The following is a 22,977-nucleotide window of genomic DNA, read 5'->3' as shown; positions in this document are numbered from 1 at the left end:
CTGTTTGCTAAACATTTTAGTTAACAAGTTTTGTATATAAAGAAAAGGAGTACTTGTGGCACCTTAGAGACTAACCAATTTATTTGAGCATGAGCTTTCGTGGGCCACAGCTCACTTCATGGGATCTGTGTGCACCCAGTGCCTTGCTATCTGGCCTGTTGCGGTGTCGGTATTGAAAACTCAGCCATTGGACTGTATGTTCAGGGAGACTTTCAAAAGCACCTCAGTGACATAGGAACCCAAGTTCAATTTTCAAACATGAATTAAAGGTTCTATTTGACTCCTTAAATTGGGGCTGTATTTACTTTGAAGACGCTTCTGCTTCCCTTCCTTTTTTTGCTAGATTAAAGCCTTTGTCGGTAGTAACTGAGATTACTAAAATTGACATGTATGTGTGTGTATTTTGCTGCTGAGAAGATTACAATATGGGTGAAATTACGGAACATGGGGGTGAGACTGTCTGTTCCTAGCAGTATATTAACTATATTCATGTCCTGATGTGTTAGATTTTTTTTCTTTCCTAAAGCAGTAACTTTCACAGTTTTTGTGCAGTTTATTTTTCGACTGGGTTCCTTCTCAAACTATTCATCTGAATTATTGGCTGGCACATTCATATTTTAATAGTGGCAACTCAGCAGAGAACACAAGAAGGAAGAAAACTAAATTTGATCATAAAAGCGTGTTGCTAACAGATGGTAGGAAGTTAAAGTGCCATCAGAGTCTGCAAAGCTATTTTGTAAAATAGCGCTTCCTTACTTTGCATATCTGCTCACTGCATCTCTGAGGCAGAGCTGTTTACTTTATTGACAAAAACAACTCATGAGCCCTGCAGTGTGTTACAGCCTTGAAAGAACAAGCTGGTTTCTGTTCTGCCTTGCACATCTTCAGTGTAATTTAGGTAAGCTCTGATCACAGAGCCTCTGTTATCGTTAGTGACTTCAAAAAGCAGAAAGAACTCAGCTAGGTTGTTTTTTTCTTTCCAGACCCCAGATTGAACTTGCAGAACTACCTTCTGATATTTTCAAACCTCCAATTTCATAAGGAAACCGCTGAGAGCAGATAAATATTGAACCTCGTAATGTTAATTCTCTGATCTCATTAGGACCAATTCCTTACTGTCAATGTGAGTCATAAAGTTCCATACTTCCTCATACAAATTTGAAGGGACACATTTTTTTCAATTGGATAATTACTTCTATAATAATTTTAGTGTATATATTTAGATACTTGAAGGGGAAATGCATTAGTAATTTATCACTTTGAAGATAGGTGGTCAATCATGATAAAAAAAAATGCTGACATCTAGCACTGTAAATTTATATTGTACTTTACAAATGAAAGGCAAGACCAAAAAAAAAAAAAAAAAAGCTAGGATGGGAAGGACATGGGACAACAATATAAGGTGTGAAGATTGAGAAGTTTAAAGTAGGAAGGATTCCTGGAAGAAATGGGTTAGGAGGAAAGTATGTTCTGAGTCTGTCTATGACTTGCTTCAAAATGCATTAATGAAACAGTTTGGCTGTGAAAGCCAGACACTAATGAGGTTTTGGTTGTGTTTGAGAACACAACCCCTCTTTGGTTGTTCCATAAATGTTATATACCATTATATGTTACCATTTATAAAATATAAGGTTTATATTTGTCATATTGTATGTAGCTCCATTCAGAATGTTGGTATGAATGATTGACTGTGAGGTTGCCATCTGTTATTGGGAAGATAATTTCTCCCATATTTGACTCTGACAGGGTAACTGATTTGGTGGATGAGGGGAATGCAGTGGACATATATACCTGCACTTCAGGAAGGCTTTTGACATAGTCCCACATGACATTCTGATAAATAATCTGGAGAAATGCAACCTTGACAGAACTACCATTAAATGAATACATAATTGGTTAAACAACCACAAAGAAAGAGTAATTATTAATGGAATGTTGTCAGATTGGAGGGAAGTTTCAAATGGGGTTCCACAGGGATCTGTTCTGGGTTCGGTGTGGTTTAACATCTTTATTAATGACTTGGATGTAGGTATAGAGAGCATACTGATCAAGTTTGCAGATGACAAAGCTGGGGTGGTGGTGAGGGGTTTGCCAGTACTTTGGAGGATAGAGCTAAAATTCAGAGGGGGTTCACGGTGCAATGAAGTTTGAGAACCCCTGGACTAGGTGACCCTTGCAGTCCCTTCTAACCCTGTGGTTCTGTGATTGGCAATAAAGTCTTAGATCTGATCCAGAGCTTTAAAGCCACACCGTAATTTGCAACAAGGAGCTCTTGTGGCAATAGAGACTAACAAATTTATTTGGGCATAAGCTTTCGAGGGCTAGAGCCAACTTCATGGTCTGTCTTATATTCATTCAACAAAAATGATTAGGGGACTGGAACACATGAGTTATGAGGAGAGGCTGAGGGAGCTGGGATTGTTTAGTCTGCAGAAGAGAAGAATGAGGGGGGATTTGATAGCTGCTTTCAACTACCTGAAAGGGGGTTCCAAAGAGGATGGCTCTAGACTGTTCTCAATGGTAGCAGATGACAGAACGAGGAGTAATGGTCTCAAGTTGCAGTGGGGGAGGTTTAGATTGGATATTAGGAAAAACTTTTTCACTAAGAGGGTGGTGAAACACTGGAATGCGTTACCTAGGGAGGTGGTAGAATCTCCTTCCTTAGAGGTTTTTAAGGTCAGGCTTGATAAAGCCCTGGCTGGGATGATTTAACTGGGAATTGGTCCTGCTTTGAGCAGGGGGTTGGACTAGATGACCTTCTGGGGTCCCTTCCAACCCTGATATTCTATGATTCTATGATTCATTCTGCCAATGGTTACGTCCTCATCTTGTAAGAGGACTGTGGGCAGTTCAGTAAACATTTATCCTGATCCCTTTTTTTGACTGTTGTGGAGTTGATAGGTATCCCTGCACAGAACTGTAGTGGTCAGTAAGGGGTGGGAGTGGGGGTGTGTGTGTGTGTCTGTCTGAGGGAGAAAGAGGTGCCTCTTGTTGGATGGAAACATACTCTGCACACTTGGGAGCAGCTTTTTGCAAAAGTGGAACATAGCCTTGACATGAACCAGGCCCCTTGAGAAGTGTTCACGGTTTGATGGTGGAATTATCATGGATTTCATGCAACACTGTGAAGTCAGTGAAGTAACTATAGCTTTATGCGTAAGTAACTGAGGGCCGGAGCAAGCTATTTATTTACACAGAATAATCCCATGCAGCCCATCAGGTGAATAATGAGCCCTTTCAGGAGAGAGACAGTGGCACTAAGAGCTGCAATGCTCATAATCACTGCTCAACACACTGAAACAGAGCGCACACGTTCCACTCTTTTACTGCTCCTGAATTCTAACTCCTTTAATTGCACAGTAGTTGATTCACCTCAAACTCTCTGCCTTGCTTTTAACAAGACTCCTTCATGTGTGCATTGATGCTACATCATGCCGAACATAACCCTAACTCGCCACTCTTTCTGTTTTTGCCAGCAGCCTGGAATAGTGTCCCCTTTCAAACGTGTCTTCCTGAAAGGTGAAAAGGGTCGGGATAAAAAGGCCCAGGAAAAGGTTACGGAAAGACGACCTCTTCATACAGTATTGCTCTCCTTGCCTGATCGAGTTGAACCGGACATATTGTTGAATGACTACATTGAAAAGGAAGTCAAGGTAACTCTTTTTGGGCTGGAGGGGGAACCGTCTCTTTCATTCACCTTTAGTCTCCTCATCCTGTCCAATTCGTGGCCATGTTCAGTAAATGATTTGGTCAATTACGTTGCTGCAATGCACATTGCAGAATAGGATCCTCAGCGTTAAACTGCGTTTGACATCCTGCCTGAATTCACTCGCACAGCTCTCCGCTCTTTCTCTCTGCATCTCTTCAAGGGGGAAAGATGCTCACGTGTCCATAAATTGTGGTGTTCGATGTCTCTCTCAGCGATGAGTGCAGTGGACGCAGGAGCACAGCAGCCTCGTTCCAGTGGCTCCCCCTTCATTTTAGGGCGAAGTTCAATATTTCAAATCCCTAGGGAGATTCCTCTGGCTGACTTAATAGATTGTGTGTGCGTGTCCCTTTACGTGACCTCAGCACTCTTAATACAAGACTTTTCTCTGCAGCTCCTGCCATCTGGAACAGCCCTCTTGTGTATTTCCTCCTCATCAGCTGTCTGCTCTGACATTTCAGCTGAAAACGATCTATTTTTGGTCACTAGTTAATTCTGTAACTATATTTAACTCATGTAAAGCCTTTGGGATACAGCCTGTATGAAAGATGCTAAATAGAATATTGTATAATCTGATCATACAAAAATCTAGTTGGAAGGAAGTTGATGCTTTGCTGGAGAATGACAGCTGTCGGTAATGTTTTGCTAGATCAGTGGTTTTCAAATGGGGGTACATGAGTTCTCATTGAGGGGTATGTTAGAAAAATCCTATAATGGCAGACAACATATTTTATTTAGTAAGACTTGGCAATCTAATCATAGGGTCATACTATACCTATCTCATGTGGGGGTACGTGGCAGACTACATTATTCGGGAAGGGGTATGGAGTCTAAAAAGTTTGAAAACCTCTGTGCTAGATTATGCTCCACTAGACTTAGATGCTCTCCCTTTGACCAGGTGAAAGAGGCAGAATTTCAGCTCCTAGAAGACAGCCATATAAATAGCGACCACCCTGTGTAGCTTCATCAATTGCCTTCTGTCTTGAGTGGGTTTCAGGTGACTACTAAAGGTGGCATTGAGGCAACAGCCAGCCAGTATTTCTCTCCAGACCAGGCTCAAGAAGTTATTTCCAACTATGGATTTTTCTTTCAATTTACCCCAATTTCTGTGAGTACAGATGGAAGGATTTCAATGTGTAGGTTTATATATCACATGGTAATGGACCTTTTTTTTCCTTCCCAGTATTTAGGCCAACTAACATCCATCCCAGGGTACCTGAATCCCTCCAGTCGTACTGAAATATTGCATTTAATAGACAATGCAAAGGTGGGTACCAGTCCATTCCAGTGCTGTATCCCAAACCCTTGCTGAATGAACTATACAGTTGCTACTGTTCTTATTCCATATTTGCATGTAGGACCATCGATATGGATGGTGCTGGGCAGAGAGGTTAAAGTCTTGATCCTTGTTCTGAGAAGCCTTGCAGCCCAAGAACTAGGATGCGATGTAATGCAGGGGTAGATGTAGATGACTGAAGTCACAAGAGTGGAGGGAGAAGCTTAAGCAAAGAGGGTTATTGTGGGATTGTTTGAAATGCATAGTATGTATCATGTTGGCACCTATTCTCAAAGGATCTTAGTCCTTGTATTTTAATAGTGAAGGTGATTTGTACGTGACCAATTATTAGGAGCCCAGAAAATCTGAACTGGAGATGGGTGGTCTGTGGGTGTTCCCCTCCTCCTCGGGGAGATGTATTGCCATTGTGATCACCTGGGGATAATGAAACAGGAAATTATTCTACCTTTTTTTATGAAAGCTTTTTTGTTTGTAGAGGGCACATCAGCTCCCAGGGCAGCTGACCCAGGAACATGATGCTGTGATTAGTCTGTCTGCCTACAACGTCAAGCTGGTGTGGCGGGATGGAGAGGATATCATACTCAGGGTCCCCATCCATGACATCGCATCGGTGTCATACATCCGTGATGACTCCTCACACCTGGTAGTGCTGAAAACAGGTAGGTTGTGGCCAGAACAGGGATTGCAATGCAGGTTTCATCTGTTCTCCAATTTTGGAGTCTAAGGGCCTGAGTCTCATTTACACTAAGTTCTTTTTACACCACTCTGGCAACGTAAAGGGACCTTAAAGTGAACATACGTCATGCTTACACCCAATTTAAGGCTCTTAGGTCTCAGATCGGCTTAGTGAAGTGGGAACAGCCATTCATTTTCCCAGTGCATGTGAACAAGATATTTCATCAGTTTAGAAGTACCAGTAAGTTTGGCTAGAACTGGTGTTTTGTTTGTTTTTTTTCTTTAGCGTAGGAGCATAAGGCTGGAAGGGATTTCCTGCTGTCACAGTCAACCCTGTCATATAATCCCATTCATAAACTAGTTAAACTGTTTGCCTCCCACTACTCCTGTTAGAAGGCTGTTTTGAAAGGTTTCCGTTTGTATCAACTATAGCAGTGTGTCCGAACTTACTGCAGGTGTCACTCCCTAGAAGTGCTCACTTTGCGGATGTGGAAAACGTGCTCTATTTAGTGCACTTCAGTTAGAATCGACCTACCCATATCCCAGGTTTCATTTAGCATTAAGGAGAAATGCGCGCAATGCATGTCCATTCTGGATCTGCATGCGAGACTGCTGCAAAAGTCAGGAACTGCTCAGGAATCTCTCCATCAGGTCTGGTTAAGACATTTAAACCTGTCTTTTGGTATAATAATTTCTGGGAGCTGTTACTTTTTCTTCCTGGTGAATCTAATAGTAGTGATTTGTTGTTTGACAGTGATAGGCAATGTAGAGAATAAATGAATAACTCCACAATGAGGCTGTAACTCTACTGCTGGTTCTTGTAGCTGCCTAAACCACAACTTCACATACATGAAGTTGTCAGAACCCTTCATTGGAATAAGAGCCTCATAATTCAAACATTTTCTGTTTTATACAGTGCATGGATGTGAGGCTGGGATCCATGCTCAACACTGGCTACTGCTGCTCCACAAGAGGAAGCTTTCTTCTTCTTGCCATTGACTGTTGCCTTCCTTCTCTGGCCGCTTTGCAGTCCCCATAGCCTGACTGAGTTGGCTCCAGGTTTAATTCACTCAACCTTCCTTGCACTCTTACAAGACACTTTACTGTAAGCGCATGATATAAAGGGGCTTAGGAAGCTGTGGAATTATTCCTTCGTTCTCACAGTGTAATGGTCCAGTTAAGCTCAGCTGCAGCTGACATGAAAAATAGTTGAAGCAGCTTAGCCGCCCATCTACCATACTTGGCTGATCCAAATTGAAATTTCTTATGAAATACAGGAATGGGTAATACAGTGGCAAAACTTGAACGGTTTACACTTTTCAACAGTCAAAATCTGATTTGCTCTGAATGGACTGAATTGCCAAACTGACAAGTTGGTTGCCAGACTCTAGAATGAGAATGGGGAACTGATCTGTGTCGCCATCTCAGACCTATTCCTAAAGATGGAGGAAATACTGGCAAATCAAAGGCTGCACGCATGAGGGGATAGTGCATTTGAAAAGTAAACTCATTCTGTCCCAAACAATGGGAATCCAATCAGGATGGCAGCTGGCCACATGCAATGCATAGGTCTGCATCAGTGAGCTAATTACTTCCATATCCCTTCTTCTCCTTTCCTCTCACTATTCATTAATCGCTTCTCTGCTTCTCAGCTCAGGACCCTGGGATTTCCCCAAGCCAGAGTCTTTGTGCAGAAAGCTCCAAAGCACTTACTTCAGGATCGCTGTCCGAGAGTGGAGTTGTGCCTGTCGAAGCTTGTTGTTTGGTGGTCCTGGCTACAGAGAACAAAGTAAGACTTAATTACCTTGTAGATCGGGGTTTCAAACACGCGGCCCGTGAAGTTATTTCCTGAGGCCCACCATAGGCGCCGACTCCACCAACAGCCAAGCTCCCGTCCCTCCCAACCCTCCCTCCCCCAAGTGCACTGCGTCTCCACTCCTCTGCCTACCTCCAAGCGCTTTCTGCTGCCAAACAGCTGTTTGGCAGCACTTAGGACTTTCCAGGAGGGATGGGGGATGTGGTATGCTCAGGGGAGGAGGTGGAGAAGAGGCAGGGCTGGGGCGGGAATTTGGGGAAGGGGTTGGAATGAGGGTGGGAAGAGGCAGGGCGGGGCCTCATGGAACGGGTGGAGTGGGGGCGGGGCTGTGGGTAGAGGGGGGGCTTTAACTGAAGTAATTCTAAAAGTAAATGCGTGTTTTGTCATTTGAGTGAGGTGCATTATTGAGTGTTAATATTTTATTAAAACCCCTCTTCGCCTTACAGTTTTAAAAAAGTTAATACATTAACTTTTAATAGCTTGCTGTGTTACTCTTCATTTTCATTTTTGACTATACTTTTGTATCGTTGTCTGTAAAGGTTTCAGTGATGCGGCCCTCGGGCCAATGTACTAGTCCTCATGTGGCCCTTGTGGTGATTTGAGTTTGAGATCCCTGTTGTAGATCCAGATAGTCTTAATTTTGTGTCCTGATATTGTAACTTCAGTCAAGATCCTATGGAACAATAGCTCTTTGGTTTGCTTTGATGCTGCTACCTGTGAAATTGAGTAGCAGGAAGCTGATGGGCTGCATGGGATTATTCTCTGTAAATAAGTAGCTTGCTCCCGCCCTCAGTTACTTACACATAAAGCTATAGTTATTCCACGGACGTCACAGGGGTTGCTGCAGACTGCGCAGTATAACATAAGATCAGAATCCATCCCGATGTGAACCGTAAGGTGCTCCTGTAATAGCTTGAGATGGGTAAGCTTGGCACGCAAGAAGAGTAGTTTGTTGTTCAATGAATTATTAAGGCTTCATCAGTGTGTTAGGCACTGTACAAATAAGGAGATATGGTCCCCATCTCAAGCGTCACAATCTAACTCGAATGCACTAGAGAAGAGCTCTTTCTTGCGTATGCTGTCTGCTGCCCAGCTCACACTTCTGCAGTCAGGAATCTGGGAAAGCAGCTGCTTGGCTCCTGCATCCTTACAGTGCTGCTGAGCTTGCTGCTAAGGGGGTGTAATGATAAGCAGTCAGGTTGTTCTCTCTTAGTCTCCTCCTGCCCAGGAAAAAGAGAGGGTGAGCAACAGCCACAACATGAATCCACTACCTAAAGGGCCTCCTTTGTCTTAAACTCTGTTATTTGTACTGTTGCCAAAGGGATGCTAGTGCCTTGCAGAGGGGCACAGGTTGCTGCCCTCGAACATTTACGGTCTAAGGTGACATATGACAGATGTGGCAAGGTAGCTGCAAACCCAGTGGGCTGAGGGGGAGAGTAGGACAAGGTAATAGAAATAAGACCATGAGGTACTTAGTCAGGGGTACCTGAATATTCAGATTTTGTTTTCAATATACCCCACATTCCTATCATCAAATGGCCTCAGGTTAGATCTGTGAAACAAAGATGATGAGTGTATCTGGGTTGCAGGAAATCTGTCAGTCTTTATGGATTGGAGACAACCATGGGGTATAAAATAATAGAACTGGGCACACATGGCTGTGCTCACATTTGGGGGTTTCTTCTTTACCAAGCCTTTTTACTAGCATAGGTACTGAAATCCCCTGAACAGCCTCCTTGGGTCTGCAGTGTCTTGAGTAGTCAGTCCAGTGGCTGCGGTAGGAGGCACCCCCAGTTCTGGAACCATGGGGTTCTCTCTCTGTGATGTAGTGCCCTTATAAATACAGGTGATGCAGATAAATACACCTGTGCTCCCTGTGGTGCAGCTCTTTTGGGGGATGAAGAAGAGCAAGTGCTCTCTTTTGAAGGCATCTTGCACCGTAACCTCCCTGTCGGACCCTTCTTTCTCTCCCTCCCCAGGTAACTGCAGAGGAACTCTGCTCACTTCTCAGCCAGGTCTTCCAGATCGTTTACACGGAGTCCACAATAGACTTCTTAGATAGAGCAATATTTGATGGGGCCTCAACACCAACGCGCCATATGTCCCTACACAGTGGTATGTCAAGCACCATTTCCTTTCACCCTTAGGAAGAATCTTCCCCCCACTCCCCCCCCCACACACACACACACGCGCTCTCTCTCTCTCTCTCACAACCCAGGCTTGTTCTGCCTCAGGCTCTCACCCTAACCGCAGCACTTGGTGTAGCAATACCCTTTGCTTCCCTTCCCTGTTCATGCTCCAGGTTCTATGACAGAGAAACTGGATCCAAACAGAGGCCCAGGTCTTAATAATCGTAGGCCTCCCTGAGGCCCTGTCTTACCACGAAATGTATTGTGAACTGCGAGTGGGCGATGCATCTCAAATGCCACCAGCTTTGTGATAGCTGCGGCCCTGATCTAACCTTTGTGTGGAGTTGAATGGCCCAAAGAACCCTCCTCCCTAAAAAAACACAAACAAACAAACAAAAACGAGGAGTCCTTGTGGCACCTTAGAGACTAACATTTATTTGGGCATAAGCTTTTGTGGGCTAGAACCCACTTCATCAGATGCATGGAGTGGAAAATACAGGAGCAGGTATAAATACATGAAAAGATGGGAGTTGCCTTGCCAAGTGTTGCAGGGTTTGGTTCCTGGGTTGGAGTTTTTATTGCAACGCAACACAAAAAGTGGCAATTCTTCAACAGAAAAAACTACATTACAAAAGTTATTTTTCCTCCCTTGGTATCCTGCTGTTAATTGAATTGTCTCGTTAGACTGACCTCACACTTGGTAAGGCAACTCCCATCTTTTCATGTATTTATACCTGCTCCTGTATTTTCCACTCCATGCATCTGATGAAGTGGGTTCTAGCCCACAAAAGCTTATGCCCAAATAAATGTGTTAGTCTCTAAGGTGCCACAAGGACTCCTTGTTGTTTTTGCTGATACAGACTAACACGGCTACCACTCTGAAACCTGTCTCCTCCCTGATCATCATCATAATTTGGAGTTGTCACTTTCCCATAGCTAAGGGGCAAGGAAGGCTTTAGGAGATTGAAACACGGTAGCTGTCCTGCATCTTTCCACAGATGTTCTGTATTTTGTTTCCTTTTTAATCAGTGGAGGCAGTTTATTAAAGTGGTGCTTTGCAATTCTGCATTGTACAGCTCTTGACCTCCTGCTACTGTCTTAAGCGACAGAAGACTCCCCTCGCGACCCCTGTCCTGTATGTCTTATTTTTCATACTCTAGCCCTGGACGCTTAGATTGGAACTATACGTGTCCACGACCAACAGGTTAGGAAATAGGCAGCATTCGTGACTGTAAATCTCTTGACTGGATTATCTTCCTTGCAGATGACTCTTCAACAAAAGTGGACATTAAAGAATCTTACGAAACAGAAGCAAGCACTTTGTAAGTTGATAGTACTCACTGTGGAAGGGGGTGGTTTGGCTTAGATGGATGATGCCTTATTTAGATAGCCATGACATCGGGTTCACAGTCTAAAAGGGGGAACTTTTACAATACATACGCTGAATGTCTTTTGGTAATTACAGCTGGAATACTGAACAGTGATATCGCTGTCTATATAGCTCTCTGTCCCTGCCTGCTCAAATTCCCTTGCTTTGTAGCTACATTAGTACAGTATTCCAGAGAAGTCCATAGAATATGCTTCCCTCCCATGTAGCGGTTGAGTACAAGAGTTACGAGGCAACTCTTCCCTCTGAGCTGGCTAAATTTCGTGGCATCCTAACACCTTATCCAAGTCTCCAGGATCCTTCCAATACAAGAAGACAGCCTCAGCTAAAATGAAAAGGCGTACTTGTGGCACCTTAGAGACTAACAAATTTATTTGAGCATAAGCTTTTGTGAGCTACATCTCACTTCATTGGATGCATAAAATGAGTTTCCCCAGGATACCCTTCCAATGTGTCTCTTTGCTAGACATTAATGGAGCTCTCAAGATGGCTCACAGATCCACTTGCATTTCAGCTCCTTTCCGGAATCCTTGGATACAGGTGGCAACTCGCCTTCTTCCTTCTCCACGCCTCAGTCTCCACATGTTAAGACGGTCAGTGAAAGCGAGCTGAGCACCACGGCAACGGAGCTGCTGCAGGACTACATGATGACGGTAGGAATGTCTGCGCTGTCTGCTCGTAGCAAAGAGTGGCCATGCGTGCAAGGTGACGGGATCTCTTTACGGTAGTGTCAGCCAGGCCAGCATTCTTGGGAATGCAGCTATGCCCTTAGCGTGAAGTCAGAACCCCATGGCAAGCTCTGACCGCGGGTCAGAAACACAGCACCGGTCCTATAAATGACCTTGGTTTGTTTTCTCTCATACAACACTGCTTCATGGTCACTTAGGAACTGTAGGGATTCGGGTCAGATGCCATCAAGCTAATTTCCACTTGGAGCCTAAATGGGGTTTGAACATAAGCGGGCTCTGGAGGTAAATGGTTTGAGCACAGTTTCCCAGGGCTACTCCCTCCCTCCTTCTAGCAAAGGCTCTTGTGAATGGGAACAGTCTTAAATAAAAACTCTCTGATTCCTGTGATGCACAATGCTTAAGTGGTGATGCTGCCAGAATGGGTAGGACCTTAGAGCATGCTATTAAATTGACATTTGGAACACAATTGTAAGAGCAATCACTGAAGTTGGTCCCTGAATTAGTAGGGTTAGGAATAACCTAAGAAGGATTTAAACAAAGCGTATTAATCGGTTGCCTCCTTTCTGAGAGTCCCTGTGTGAGCAGTGGGGTTTTTCCCCTACAAACTAGGTACAGTTTGCAAAATATGAATCGCTGTTGCTGTTAGGACCTGTACACAGCAGGTGACTGACACTTGGAGCGCAGCTCCTGGCTGCGGTTGCCTGTGGTATTGCTCTCTGGCTGAGTCCTCTGGAGTGCATCTGGCTGTCGCCATGGCCTGCCACTGCCTCCTCCTTTCTGGGGGATACACTGAGCAGTCCTGAGTGGAGCCTGTAGGAGAACACTGCTGCCAGCCAGAGGACTTTGATGTTTGTTTGGGAAGGTGGGTGCACGAGAGCTGTTTCTGCTGGGTTTTGGTGAAGTCAGAGGGATATTGGTGGCTTTGCAAAGACAGATGGGCAAAGTCTCAAGACCCCCACCCTGCTACTTGGGCCTCAGCTCCTGTTTCTTAAACACCCACTTATAGTCAGCCTAAACACTCATTAGCTTGAGCTCATAAGAACGGCCATACTGGGTCAAACTATCTATCAAGCCCAGTAACCTGTCCTCTGACAATGGCAGGTGCCCCAAAGGGAATGAACAGACAGGTTATCATAAAGTGATCCATGCCCTGTCACCCAATCCCAGCTTCTGGCAAACAGAGGCTAGGGACATCATTCCCACCCATCCTGGCTAATAGCCATTGTTGGACCTATCTAGCTCCCTTTTGAACCCCGTTATAGTATTGGCCTTCACAACACCCTCTGGCAAGGAGTTTGAGAGGTTGACAGTGCATGGCATGAAAAAATACTTTCCTGTGTTTGTGTTAAACCTGCTTCCTATTAATTTCATTTGGTGGCCCCTTGTTCTTGTATTATCAAAAGGAGTAAATAAGACTTCCTTATTTACTTTCTCTATACCACTCGTGATTTTATAGACTTCTATCATATCCCCCCTTAGTCGCCTCTTTTCCAAGCTGAAAAGTCCCAGTCTCATTAATCTCCCATTTTAGGGAGCTCCATATGAGGAAACAGCATTTCTAGGTTAACCCGTGCCACTAGGGGGTGGATTTCTTACAATATTGTCTCCCTTTGCCAACGAGGACATGGGCTATGTCATTAATGTGATTAAACAGTCAGTTTATGTTAGGGGAGTGTCAGTCCCTGCTTTGTCCACCACTAAGTGACCCTTACTTGCTGTATTTAACAGAGCCCATTGAATGTTTTGTTCCTCACAAGCCATGGCTTCTCCACTATTAGAAATAAGGTTGAATCATGCCTTGTGCTTCTTCTCCTTAGCTAAGAACCAAACTCTCTTCCCAAGAGATCCAGCAGTTTGCAATGCTCCTGCACGAATATCGCAATGGGGCTTCAATACACGAATTCTGCATCAACCTGAGACAACTCTATGGGGACAGTAGGAAATTCCTGTTACTAGGTAAGTTTCAGCTGAGATGGAGTAACATAAAGATTACAGACCTGGGAGGGAGAAGAAAGATGGCCTGTGGGGATCAGACTCTCATCCTGAGCCCCTTGGGGCAAGTTGCTTCTGGGGTTGCTGTCAAGTCCAAGGGAATCATGCGCAGGCCTTTTCAGAAGTATGATCTGATGCAGGATCCTGGGGGTGGCGGAGGATTCTGGAAGATACAACCTTCCTTCCCCTCCCAAGACTTGGGTTTGATATGCTAGACTACTACAGTAAAGCTGCAAATGCTTTGTGGTTCTTGCTCACTTTGGTTTAGTAATGTTCACTGACATCAGTAGTCTTCAAAGTTCAATGTGAACTTGACTTTCTCGTGCTTTCCCCATTGACCAGAAGTGCAATGGGAGAAGTCTGTAGCCAGCTGGTGATGATCCTATGCTGTACACGCTGGCCCCCAGCAGTTCAGTGAAAAAGTGGTGATCAAGCTTAGTTCCTCCTGCTCCAAAGTACAGGTTTCTACCATGTGAACTATGGGTGGGATGTTTTGCTGGTAGCAGTACAGGGTCTATGACACACATTTGAACAGTTCTGATGTGATTCTGTCGAGGGCAGTGGGGCCATATGCAGATCAGCCTGTCCCTATTAAAATGATGCCTTGGGGATGGATCCAGAGCAATGTTTGTGAAACATTTTTAAAATTCCATCAGAAAGCTGGTTTACATTCAGATGTCCCCTTGCATTGTCTTCAACCGAAACACTGCACCATTGTTCACCGGACAGTGAACGGACTACTTAATTTTCATTATTCAAGCTAAAAGAAATGCAGACATAAATAATGAGTAGCAAACTGCATTGTCAAAATTATTTGAATTTTAATAATCCAAGCGTGGTGTTAATCAGACATTTAGTCCTTCCTCAGCTGCTGTAGACTGCCTTAGCATCATTAAAATCGGTGGAGTAAGGCTCCAGCGATATCAGCTGGAGATCTGACTTCTTGTTTTTAAAAAATGTGTGTTTTAACCTGACGGAGCCCTTGGAGACCGTCTGGGCCATGTCATGCACTTGTCACCTTAGTGTGCGTCGTTTTCATTAATGTCTGCGTAGCTCTAGGAATAACGTTGGTTCTGCTAATGAATAAACAGAGGAAGTAAAAGAGCATAACTTCCCTTCCGTTGGTCCAACAGAAATAGCATCTAAAAATGTCTTGGTAATGTGAAATCGGTATTTTTTTAAAGCTAGATATTTAGAATCCAAGGACTTTGCCCTCCCTCTGTGTTGGTCTACGCCTTTAAGTCAATCTGGAAACTGAAGCTGGTGCAGAGCTCAGCAGCAGCCATGTATCCTGGAGAGCCTATGACACCAGTGCTCTGGGACCCACACTGGCTGCCTGCCGAGTTCCAGGTGGAGGTTGCTGGGGAAAGAGTTTTTGACCCATAAAGCCTTGAGCAACGCCTCTCCCCGTGTGATACTGTCCCAGTTCCAGTCAGTGGAGGTGCAGGAGTGGGAGCCCCTCAGTATACAAGCAACAGCTGCTGGCAGAGAGTTGTGTGAGGGGCAGTCAATACAGGAAGTCAGGCTAGATGATCCAGCAGTGCCTTCTGGCTTTAAACTCTATGTAGCTGAATGCTCTCTTTTTCAAGTGCTGGTCCCTACACATATTCCATGGTGAGTACACATTTGCTCCATGCACCTGAGGCTGGAGAATTTTGAAAGCAGTGTCCTTTGGTCTGCACATTACACCCTGGCTCACCTCATGCCTCTGAGTGAGGAGGTAAAGGGCAGGGTGGACTTGACCACCTCTCCTCCAGTTCCTTCTCAATGCTGCTTGGCCCAGGTTGTAACCTCCAGTGTCCCAAGCTTCAGCTTTCTCCTTTACCTGAATATAGTTAATATTGGTAAATAGTTTTTATAATTCTAGAGCTTTACGTTTTTTATGTGATAGTGTTAGGAGTTTATAGATAGATAATTCCCCCAGCCGGTACCCTGTGTGTGGACTGAACTATGCCCAGGACCCCAGGCTTCAAAATTGGTGCTTCCTGCCTGGTCAGTGACCACCACCACCACTGCTTGTACTGCCTCAGGGAAGCCACATCGCAGCGAGGTGCGGTATCTGCCATTCGTTCCCCAGCCATACACGGGAAGGGCAGGAAGTTTACCTTAGGAAGCACGTAATGGAAAAGGCCATGAGGCCACAATCTGACTCAGACTGGGGGACCCCCCTATACATTGGCCTAACTCAGCAAGGAGCGCGCCTGGGGAGTCTGCCCCACAGATCCCTCGGTACGGTCTTGTCAGGAGACCAGGGAGCGTTCTCATAAGCTTCTGGTACCACTTCCCTCAAACCCCAGGATCCACCAATGAAGACCGATCGCTGAGAGCTTCGGTTAGCCATGGTTCTGTCTTTGTCTTCAACAGCAGTGACACATACTGTCTCTACTGCGGCTCTGGCCTATCTGGGCACATCAAACATGTATACCCCCTGAAGCTGCAGATATTTCTCTCATTCTAGACAATATTCTTTCCCTAAATACAGCTGGTTTGTCTCTCAGCTCCTTACAGGTCCACTTGGCAGCAGTAAGTGCACACCATCCACCTTCGCAGGGCTACTCGAGCTTCGCGAACCCACTCATCTGCAGATTCGGGAAAGGCCTAGTCAGAACCTTTCCGCCTGGACAAAAAAGTCTATTCCTCAGTGGGGCTTGAACCTTGTTCTCTCAGTACTCACTAAGCCTCCCTTTGAATCATTAGCTTCTTGATCCATGTCTCCCCTATCCATGAAGGTTGCATTGCTGGTAGCCATCACCTCACCCAGGAGGGTTGGTGAGCTTGGAGCACTGATGGCAGATCCTCCTTACACTATATTCCATAAGGACAAAGTTTCATCACTGTGGGGGTGAATTTAGGGTGTACATATAGTCTCAAGAGTTTCACCTGAACCAGTCTATCCACTTACCTGTGTTCTTCCCAAAATCACACGCGTCCTCTGAACAGAGGAGGCTCCGTTTTGATGTTCAGGGAGTCTTAGACTTTTACCTGTAGAGAACAAAACCAATCAGAAAGTCTCCTAGACAATTTGTTGCTGTGGTGGAAAGGTTCAGGGGTCAGGCTATAGCCTCTCAAAGAACCTTAAAGTGGATCTCCAGCTGCATCTTACTCTGCTATCAGAGTAAGTAGTTGTCTAATCTTCCCCCTCCTCTTGGGGTAAGAGTTCATTCCACAAGAGCGCAAGCAACATCTTGGCATCGTTTCAACAGTTGCCTTTACTTGATATCTGCAAGGCAGCTGTGTGGTGCTCAGTCCAGACGTTGGTGAGACACTATGCCTTGGCACACAACTCCTCTGCATCTTTTGGAGTGGCAGTCCTTCATTCAGGTCTGCCATCTACTACTTCGCATCTTCCACCAATTGAGTGCTGCTTTTTCATCACTCACAATGGAATACACATAAGGACCAGCACTTGAAGAAGAGAAAGTTACTTACTCACAGACTTTAAGGCCAGAAAGGATCATCGTGATTATCTAGTTTGACCTCTTGCACATTGCAGGCACAGAACCTCACCCACACCTGTAATAGAGCCCTAACCTCTGGCTGAGTTACTGAAGTCCTCAGATCATGGTTTAAAGACTTCAAGTGACAGAGAATTCACCATTTAAACTAGTTGAAACCTGCAATTGACCTTAGCTTACCTTATGGTAACTGGAAGTTCTTGAGATGTGTGGTCCCTGTGTGTATTCCACTACCCGCCCTGCTTCCCCTCTGTTTTGGATCTTCTCTGATTCATGGTAAAGAAGGAACTGGGGAGGCAGTCAGTCCACTCTGCCCTTTATCTCCTTGGTCAGAGTCTTGAGGTGAGCCAGGGCACGTATGTGAACCAATGGATGCTGCTTTCAAAATCCTCCAGGTCTGGGCACATGCGTACTCAATGCAATACAGATCGGAACCACACATTTTGAACCCCCAGTTACTATAAGGTAAGTAACTTTCTCTTCCCCCAACATCTGACATAGCCTTAATTTGTAGATTCTGCAAGGCCCATCTCTTTGCCCAGCTTTTGGGTTTGGAGGGGCATAAAAGGACGGGCGTTTGGGTCTCTAGTCCATCTCTGGGTAGCTATGTTCTGGGTCTGAGATGAGGAGCAGCTGTTGGTTCAATGTATTATGTGACCATGTTTTTAACCCTATGCAATGACCTTTATCCTAGGCTCCAGGGAACGTTAGAGCCCAAGGACCTTTTGAGGATCTGGGCCTATGGGCATTATAAATAAAAACAAATACATTTAAAATGGGTCAGATGTGGAGGATAAATTTACAGGAATGCAATGCTTAGTATACTCAAGAAAGAGCGGTGTGACATTTGTTCTCTCTTGCTGGGTTCCAACCTCAATTTCAAGTGGCTTCTGTTACCTTTTGTTCTTACTGTGCCCAGAAGTGAAGTCAATTAGAAAATTTAATGGTTTGACTCCTAATCCCCAGCACCTCTTGCCTGTTTAATCAATGTCTGCAACTCATTTGCATTTAAGTTGGATGTTAGCAAACCTATTGGCTGGAGAAAGTCCTTGTCCTTTAAAACGTTGGGAGTGATTTGATATTGTTTGGACAGCATCATTGAAGGCCAGATCCTGCTTGCCGTTACTATCCGAGTACTCCTGTGGTCTGTGAGTGTTAGAAAACATTTTCTAGTGCAAACAAGGAGTTGGAAAGAACAGTTTGGCCCCATAAAAATATGCTGGCAAGACACACAGCTACCACCAGCTGCGTACTTAGATCACTGAAGACTGTTCCTTCACCATAGCCTTTACTAGATACCCCATCGTTATGTGGCTACGCTCTCTTTAGTTTTGTGTTTTTGTGTATGTTTTAGGAGTGAATTTAGAGGTCATAAAAAGTATCTGATAGACCAAACCACAGAACCGGTACAGCACAGGAAGTGGCAGCTTCCCTCATGCTGCCTACCAAAGTGCCTCCATTCTGATCTCTAGAGACGGGGCAGTTCAGTCTCCAAAAGCCATTTTAACCTTTGGCTTCTCTGAAACCTGTCCTGCAAGAGGATGAAGGGAGGCCACTGGTGGTGTTTATGATATGGATGCCCATTTTCTGGACTGACACCCCTCACGCAGCCCACTGAACAGCCCTGGATGGTAATGACTTAAGCTGCCACTGATCTAGGTCATAGTCAAATTGGTGAAATGCTCTATAGCTCATTACCAGTCCAGTCCCCCGTGGCAGATATTCAACTGGAGATCTGTCTTTGTTTTCAAAGTCTGTCTTTTCTTTGCACCAAAAAAATGGCAAGAATTACTCTATCCACATGATTACAAATGACTAGAGCTGTTATGAATACCTGGCACCAATGAAAATGGAAGTGGGTGGGGACTGGCAGGCCACTATATATTCCACTCAGTTCCTTGAATGTTGCATAAAGATTCCTGAGGAGTTCCAGACAGTCTAGGAGCATATTGCCAGAGGTGGTCTGTGGGTTGGTTCAAAATAGCCCAGCTGCTGAAGAGGGTATAATATCCCCTTATGGGTTAATGAGTATCAGTGGGACTAAAATGAGAATGAACTGCAGGACTGAGCCCTGTGTTGAAAATGTAATGATCGATCTACCTGAGGTACTTGTATGGCCCGCATGACCATCGTATCTGGGCCTTGTAATGTTTAACATACTTACCCTCACATCCCTCTGTGAGGCAGGGCAGTGCTACTACCCCCTGTTGTTCAGGCGGGGAACTGAGAACAGAGATGCTAAAGGCCAGATCCTCACTGGTATTTAGGCCCCTGACTCATGTTGAAATCAATGGGAGTTTGGCATCTAAATACCTTTGAGGATCTGGGCCTAAGTGGCTTGCCCACAGTCACTGAAGAAGTGTGTGTCAGAGCAGGGAATAGAACCTACATCACCAAAGCCCTAGGCTACTGCCCCACCCACTGGATCATCCTTCCTATGGTATGACAGCAGGGTTGGGGGGGAAGAGCCTTGCAACAAGGTACAACACCAGTAGGATTGGAACTCAACAGGCCTGCTGCTGTACCCATTGACTTCAAAAGGATCAGGGCTGGGCCCTTTTGCTCAGAGCTAGGAGGCAGGACCTTTATCTGCTCTGTTAAACAGACTTAGTTTAAATGAACCCTTCAGCGTCAGAAGGTTCTAATCCCTACATCTAATTACTGTTAGAGGGCTTTCCCTTCACCCTCTCCCCTGGTTCTCCTCACACAGACAGAAAGATAAGGAGTTGAGGCAGTCTTTAAGTGTGTGCTCATATATTACATTCCCACCATGCCCAGTAACACTCTAGCTGTATCCCTTATCTTTTCCCATTGTACTCAAAGCCCCATCTGGTTGTGGGAAATGCAACACACCATCTTTGTCCATTGTTCTTCACACTTATTAGTGTAAGATACAAGAGTATCAAAACGTCAAACCCAAAATTCTATCTCAGGCAGGCAAACAAGCCTATATACTAGCACTTACAAAGAAGTGCTTTAAAGAATAATTAACAATCAGACAGGAAGCTGCCACCCTGCCATTTGAACAATGCACCATTGGACTCTGCTCCCACTGAACACTGGGAATTGTAAGGAAAGTTCTGTTTTTAGAACGAGTTTAATTTTACCTGGATTAAACGAGCTATTAAAAGAGAAACAACCCACATTCCTAACATATAGCATAGCACCTCTGAAAGTCTCGATTTCCATTGCTTTAAAATGACATCTGTGGCCTCAGTCTTACAGGCAGTGATGCTTTGGCTCCTGGTGGGAAGCCTGTCGCTTTATTGTAGCCCCACTGCAAGACCACAGCCCCACTCATGGAATAGGGAAGTGAATGGTGACAGATGTTCCTAGAAGCAGCTCTGAACCTTTTCCTCGATGTGCTTTAATCTGCATGTTGATGCTGTTAACGTATTAAGATCTGTAAAGCTGCACAATGTGTCTCAGTGCTGAGCAATCCTTTGGGCTTTTGGGCTTTATCTCCACTCTTTGTGTTCCTTCCACATCCATGGGAATGCACATGTGTTCTCCTGGCCACCAGAGGGAGCCCATGTTGTCTCCTGTGTGCAATACTGCCTCACTGAGAACTACAAGGAAAACATTACTAGTTTGGGAGAAGGGCACGTATTCCGTGGCAATGCATGCCAAGGCTGATGCAAAAACCATCCGGAAATCAGACAGCTCTACTGCGTGTTGCTGCTCTGCCAAAGTGAAGAAGAACAAAAAGCTTCCTACGGTTTGGATATAATTAGCTCCATAAATTAGATATTTATTAAAGATAGTTGAATAATAATTGATTGTTAATAGATGGAAGTAAGGTAGTTAAACCCTAAGCCTAACAAAGTGTTAAGGAGGAGATATTTTAGGTGAAGCCCTACCGTGTCGTGCCATATACCTGCTGCTATGGTGAGAAATGAGATATATTAGAATTGGACAAAGTGCAAAGAAGGGCAACAAAAATGATTTAGGGGTATGGAACAGCTTCCATCGGAGGAGAGATTAATAAGACTGGGACTGTTCAGCTTAGAAAAGAGATATGGGGGGGGTGTGGATATGATATCACAACTAGCGTGGAAAAGCGAATAGGGAAGTGTTATTTATCCCTTCAGGTAATACAAGAACGAAGGGTCACCCAATGAAATTAATGGGCAGCAGGTTGAAAACAAACAAAAGGAAGTACGTCACACAATGCACAGTCAACCTGTGGAACTCGTTGCCAGAGAATGTTGTGTACAAATGGGTTGAAAACAGAATTAGATAAGTTCATGGCAGATGGGTCCATCGGTGGCTATTAGCATGGCCAGGGATGTAACCCCATGCTCTGAATGTCCCTAAATCTCTGACTGCCAGAGGTTGGGACTGGATGACAGGGGATGGATCACTCGATAATTGCCTGTTCTGTTCATCCCCTCTGAAGCTTCTGATACTGGCCACTGTCAGAAGACAGGATACCGGGCTAGGTGGCCCATTGGTGTGTCCCAGTATGGCTCTTATGTTCTTAATTCTTCATGAGAAGTTTGGGTATGATTCTTGATCCTAGCCTTGACAGTCAGATTCTACCAAAAGGATCAATGCAGGATCATTAATAGATTCCAAGGCCAGAAGGGATCACTGTCATCATCTAGTCTGACGTTCTGTAGAACACAGGCCAGAGAACTTCCCCACAATAATTCCTAGAGCAGAGCTTTTAGAAATACATCCAGTCTGATCAGTGATGGTGAATCTACCATGACCTTTGGTAAAATGTTCCAATGGTTAATTACTCTTGCTGTGAAAAACTTATGCTTTATTTCTGGTGTGAATTTGACTAGCTTCAGTTTCCAGCCATTGGACTGTTATAACTTTCTCTGCTAGATTGAAGAGCCTATTATTAAATATTTGTTCCCCATGTAGATACTTACAGACTGTGATCAAGTCACCGCTCAACCTTCTCCTTGTGAAGCTAAATAGCTTGAGCTCTTTGAGTCTAACACTATAAGGCAAGTTTTCCAATCCTTTAATCATTCCCGTGTCTCTTCTCTGACCCCTCGCCAATTTATCAACATCCTTCTTGAATTGTGGACACCAGATCTGGACACTGTGTTCCAGCCGCAGTCGCGCCAGTGCCAAATACAGAGGTGGAATAACATCTCTGCTCCTAACCATAATCATCTAAAATGTGAAATCTCTTCCCTGTGAATAGTCTTCAGAAGCACGAACAGCCACTGAGGCTGCCAGAGCTGTTTGCTTTTAACTGTAAATTGCAGTTTTTTGGAGGGGTTAGGGAGGCTGCATGTGATGAGTAGGTCTGTCTCCCTCCTCCCACTGTTTTCTGTGTAACCTGCCAGATTCCCCTCCAACAGTGAGAGACCAAACTCAGAGAGACCTGTAATCATTCCACAGGATCCACAAGTAGTCTTGCAAATTACAGAGATGCCTTAAGGCCCTGAGTGTGCCCCTTGGGAGGTTTGCTGCAGGATCGTGACCCTGAGGTGAACAAAATGGGGTTTCTCCTGCCAGGACCCAGGAGTTCATCAATATGTTCCTCCTTGCAAGATTTGCTTTCACCAGTGCCTACAGCAGAGCATTCCCCACACTGATCAGGCTGTTGGTGATGCTGTTAACTCTTGTCCATAAAATAAACAACCCCAAACTCTGGTCCTGGCTGGGGAAACTGCTTTGGAAATAGTCTTAAAATGCATGGACCTGGTTCAGTGCTGACTTCTACCCCATTGCAGCTCCGCTGGAGCCACTGGGACTGTCTCTGAATCAGTGCTGAATTGGGCTGTTGGACTCGTGATTTGGGGGATCTTGGCTTTCTGTATCCTCTTTTAAACAGCCTTTTGGTTCCTGTTTGTCTCAGGACCTCT

The 22,977-nt window shown here is 44.8% G+C and overlaps 1 protein-coding gene across 5 annotated transcripts in view; it reads left to right on the top strand.

Annotated features, from left to right (window-relative positions):
* The window catches only part of CCM2 (CCM2 scaffold protein), a 125,680-nt gene that overhangs the window by 56,329 nt on the left and 46,374 nt on the right, over positions 1-22,977 (top strand). For 3 of the 5 annotated variants that reach the window (XM_048837326.2, XM_048837322.2, XM_075126083.1), the window contains exons 2-9: positions 3,477-3,653; positions 4,890-4,973; positions 5,479-5,662; positions 7,331-7,467; positions 9,474-9,609; positions 10,888-10,945; positions 11,525-11,663; positions 13,517-13,655. In XM_048837326.2, the coding sequence (XP_048693283.1) occupies positions 3,477-3,653; positions 4,890-4,973; positions 5,479-5,662; positions 7,331-7,467; positions 9,474-9,609; positions 10,888-10,945; positions 11,525-11,663; positions 13,517-13,655 (1,054 nt within the window). The remainder of the gene's footprint in view (positions 1-3,476; positions 3,654-4,889; positions 4,974-5,478; positions 5,663-7,330; positions 7,468-9,473; positions 9,610-10,887; positions 10,946-11,524; positions 11,664-13,516; positions 13,656-22,977) is intronic. The other 2 variants (XM_048837323.2, XM_048837324.2) reach the window with 1 other exon arrangement.

This window comes from Caretta caretta, chromosome 2, assembly GCF_965140235.1.
Source record: "Caretta caretta isolate rCarCar2 chromosome 2, rCarCar1.hap1, whole genome shotgun sequence".
NCBI classification, from domain to species: Eukaryota; Metazoa; Chordata; order Testudines; family Cheloniidae; genus Caretta; species Caretta caretta.
The sequence above is the reverse complement of the archived record's forward strand: the minus strand, read 5'-3'. Positions and strand labels throughout refer to the sequence as shown.